The following is a 4,097-nucleotide window of genomic DNA, read 5'->3' as shown; positions in this document are numbered from 1 at the left end:
GAATTCTGGTATAACCGTATCATTATAAACCCCCTATCCTGGAATCATTGCATTGAAATATTGATGTTATCTGCACAATAAAAACCTTCAGTTTTAGTGCAGCACTAATAGAATATTTTTTCCTCAGTCCCCCTAGACCCCCCCCCCGACTTATATCAAGGTCTATTACTAGGTATGAGGCAAGGTTTAAATGTGTTGTTGTTAGTCATTTAAAGATTGTACTACTAACCTGTAAAATTTCTTCTTTGTTGTGAATGACAACAAAACCGAGGGTCATTGTAACAGGAAATTTATTGTGAAACAAACATCAGTGCGGACTTGCTAGGACAATACAATTAATATTTTAATCACAGATTACAATTCTTCATCATCTTCTGCAGTGAGTTTTGCCAACTCGTCTTTATCCCCGGCCAGTTGATAGTCTTCTTTTTCTAGTCTGCTACCCCAACGTCTGTGTACAATACTTGTTAGCCAGAAGATAAGGGCCACTAGCCCTGCATCAGCGGTTAGATGCCAGCTGTAGAAAGTGGTGAGAAACATGAGGTCCACAGGGTCCGATGAGTTCCAAATATGTCCTGTTGGAGGTCGGTACAAGATAAAAGCAGCATGAAGCAGCCAAGTTCCTTGCACAGTCACTAACCATGCCTTGGTAAACCAGAGTTTGCGATGGTTTGGCTGCCAGATCTCAAAAACCATTATGGCACAATTTATGCCAACAGTGAGCAGTAGCAGGTGGTGGACTTGCACTTCCACTGCTTCCTTGCCATGACCGTGGAACTTCAGTAAGAGGGTTGTGATGAAGAAAGCATAAGTGAGTCCTACATGCTCAAGCAGTGGATAACGCTTCTGCAGACAGGACTGACTCACTATGTCCAGGATTCCACTTACAAAGAAGGAGCCATACATGTTGACATGCTGCCACTCACTAGGGTTCTGAAAGTGATACTCAGGGTCATCTGAGCGGAAAAATCGCAGCTTCTGCACTCCTGGAGGAAAGAAGAACTCAGCCAAAACAGCCAGGAAAGAATAAATTAGCTTCATTATGGCCTCTATAGGCAATGTCTTCCAAAACTTTTGGTAAGTCTTGGTGCGGGGGGCATACTGAACCTTGCATCCATTCAGGACCATCCAGGAGTAGCGAACAGCATACAATAAAGCAAAAGACAGGAATGCCAGCCCAGGAGAAATATGTCCAATAAAAGTGCCCATGTTGAGTATGGGTCAGTTTCTGACTAAAATTACAAGTATGATTCGCAAGGACTGGAGGCACAATCTTTTAAGCCTCTGTTTTATGCAATGGAGGTTTGCTGTTATCTCTGGGTTACACAAGTGTATTCTCTGAAGTCTGCTGCAGAATGAATGTCACTCTTCAAGTCAGATGTCACTCGACTTTGATGATGTATTCACTAGAGCAAAGGTGTTCCGAGTTTATTAGTAGGAAGTTCAGCATGCTACCCTGGAGAGTAGATCAAATGAGTTGACAAAGGTCAATGGGATGTCCGTAGAAGAAGAAAGGATTTGTGTATTGTCAGTGTCCAAGATGCACACCATGCCAGTCTCCCTGGTTTACAGCAGTCTTATTGTATCTTTTAATTTTTTCTTCTTCTTTAATGCAAAGTTATCACTTCACTCATGTCCACTGTATTCCTTTCCATGTCTTCAGGTTTGTCCGCCATTCTTCGACATGGAATTCCCTGTCCAGTCCAGCAGCAGCAGTCTGCTGGGTTATTGCACAAGCCGGTGTTTCACAAAGGACAGAGAAGAGTCCCCAGGCTGTTCTTACCGTGGTGAGCAGTCGGTGAAAAGCATCATCTATTGACAGGAGCTTGCAGAGCAACTCAGATATAAAAATACCTGTGACTTACAGACACACCCCACAAGGTGGCTCAAGCTCTGTTGTACTAACAGGATTTCTGAAGGGTGTGTGATGGAGAAAGAATAATCCTATCAATCAAGTGTAGGATTGATATGATAATAAAAAAAAATGAAGAGGATGGAAAGCAAGTTAAGAATGGGAAGGGCACGGAGGAAGGTTGGGAATTAGGACAAACATGTTTTAGCAAATAAGAAAAACTATCACAGCCAGGCAACAGAATGACCGTTACTTGTGTATTTTACATGTGTATTCAATGTTCATCTCTAGGCAAAACTTTTTTTTGTTGGATAGGGAAGAAGAGTTAGGGCTTGTTTACATGGGTGGTAACAGCAGGCAATTAGCTGTGGCTTTACTGCCCCTGGCCACCAACCTAAACACAGCAATGCAGCTGCACAGGGCTGTACCTATGCTGTGGCTGCAATGCTTTGCAGCAAAAATTAAATGGCATATTAAATTAAACCCCCCATCCTTCAGGCCCTTGGACAAGCCCATGCGGAATTGATGGCGTAAGGCTGCATTATTCCATTGAGTGTCCGCGCTCCAGCGTCTGAAGTCCATGACGTAGTCCTCGGTCGGTCTGCGGCCTTGCTGGAGCGCGAACAGAGCTGGCTCAGCTGTAGCGGTCCGCTGAGGATCTTCATAAAGCTGAGCCATAGCCTTGACGGCAAGGACTGGATCTGTACAGAGTCTGTTTCAAGTAGAGGGTGAGCCCAGGTCTGGGGTTCTCCTTGTAAGAGGGATATCACAAACCCCACCTTAGTGGCCTCCAGAGAAAAGGTCCGGGGTTGCAGGGCAAAGTAAAGCTGACAAGTGCTGCGAAAAGCCCGGAACTTGGTTCGGTCCCCAGAAAACCTTTCAGGAATGGGAACCCTTGGCTCAGGTGGAAGCATTACCACAGAGGGAGACGAGACAGTCTGTGTTGGGGCGGCCGCTGAGGCAGAGGCCACGTTACCAGGACCAGTAAGGTTCAGAACTTGTCCTTCTAATCTGGTGTAGCTATCCTGCAGAGTCTTCACGGCCTGAGTGAGAGCCACAAGATGCGTGCAAATCTCCTTTATAGGGGAGGTCTCTCCTGCAGGCTCAGTCATGGCTGTTCGTACTGTTAGGTAGCTGGTAGTTGAGCCCGACTGGTAGGAGAAGACCCCTCTTACAACGCTGGTTCAGGAGCCACTGGAGTGGGAACAGTGGTCTCGTGAGCACAGTGGGTAGGAGTGCCTGGTGAAGGTTTTGCAACGGCCGGCACGGGAGCTGAGTAGAGATCCTTCAGGGATGGCTGAGCTGCAGATGCTGGCAGGCAGAAGAGGATCAGCAGACTGGCAGATGGGAGGTACTGGACACCTGGAGCTGGATGAGAAGGCCGGGATGCAACAACACAGGACAACACAGGACACAGGCAAAAGGCAGTGTCAGACAGTCCGGGTTTGGCAGGAGATCAGGCAGATGATACAAATGGGTAATAACAGAGTAGTCAGGCAAGCAGGAGTTTGGCAACAGGTCACAAGGAGATAGCAGAGTCAGGCAGGCCGGGTCAGATTGGAGATAGCAGAAGAGTCAGACGTAGCCGGGTCGATAACAGTAATAGCAATCAGCAGGCAGATACAGGAACACAGGTACAGAGCTGCAGACGAACAGCACCACATGAGTGCAGCTGACACACTTTTAAAGGCACCTTGGCGCCAAACAGCGCTAACGCGCACGGGAGCGCGCCGGTGCACACCAGTGGGAGAATTCTGCTGTATAACCCTGGACAGACCCCGCGTGCACATGCGCGCACGCATATTCCCCTGAAAGGCATCAGCACGTCCCTGACACACGGTATATGAAACGTGATCTGCGCTTGCAGCTGGTTATTAGCATACATTTGGCACAAGACCATTGTGGCTCGCAAGATTTTCTTTATTTTGTTTACGTCTATTTCATATACTTGTTAGCAGCCTTAAGGATCTGTTGCCTTTTTTGGGAATAGGGAATTAGATCTAGAGGATCTATTTTCAGATAATAAGGCCAAAGAAGATGATATAGCACATTTGTTTAGAAAATTAGGGCATTGTATGGATAAAAAGAGTAATGTCTGGTGGGACCAATCTACTCTGAAAAAATATTTGAAGGACAATATGGTGCCCAGAAAAATGAGATGGGATATTCCCATTAATGATTGTTTATTGGGGGATAAGGATATTGAAGAATGGTATGTTTCTTTGATGGTAAAGGGAGAGAGGTC

The 4,097-nt window shown here is 46.3% G+C and overlaps 1 protein-coding gene across 1 annotated transcript; it reads right to left on the bottom strand.

Moving 5' to 3' along the window:
- Window positions 1-273: 273 nt before the first annotated feature.
- On the bottom strand, window positions 274-1,846 carry LOC141141494 (transmembrane epididymal protein 1A-like). The gene has a single exon (XM_073629111.1). The coding sequence runs from the start codon at window positions 1,207-1,209 to the stop codon at window positions 355-357; it is 855 nt and encodes a 284-aa protein (XP_073485212.1). The 5' UTR covers window positions 1,210-1,846; the 3' UTR covers window positions 274-354.
- Window positions 1,847-4,097: the final 2,251 nt, after the last annotated feature.

The sequence above is a fragment of the Aquarana catesbeiana genome, linkage group LG04, assembly GCF_042186555.1.
Source record: "Aquarana catesbeiana isolate 2022-GZ linkage group LG04, ASM4218655v1, whole genome shotgun sequence".
Taxonomy (NCBI): domain Eukaryota; kingdom Metazoa; phylum Chordata; class Amphibia; order Anura; family Ranidae; genus Aquarana; species Aquarana catesbeiana.
This window is presented reverse-complemented; position numbering and strand designations above follow the sequence as displayed.

What these genes read in the sequence shown, in the direction of transcription:
- LOC141141494 (XM_073629111.1), bottom strand. Translation starts at nt 1,209, where the DNA reads ATGGGCACTTTTATTGGACATATTTCTCCTGGGCTGGCATTCCTGTCT.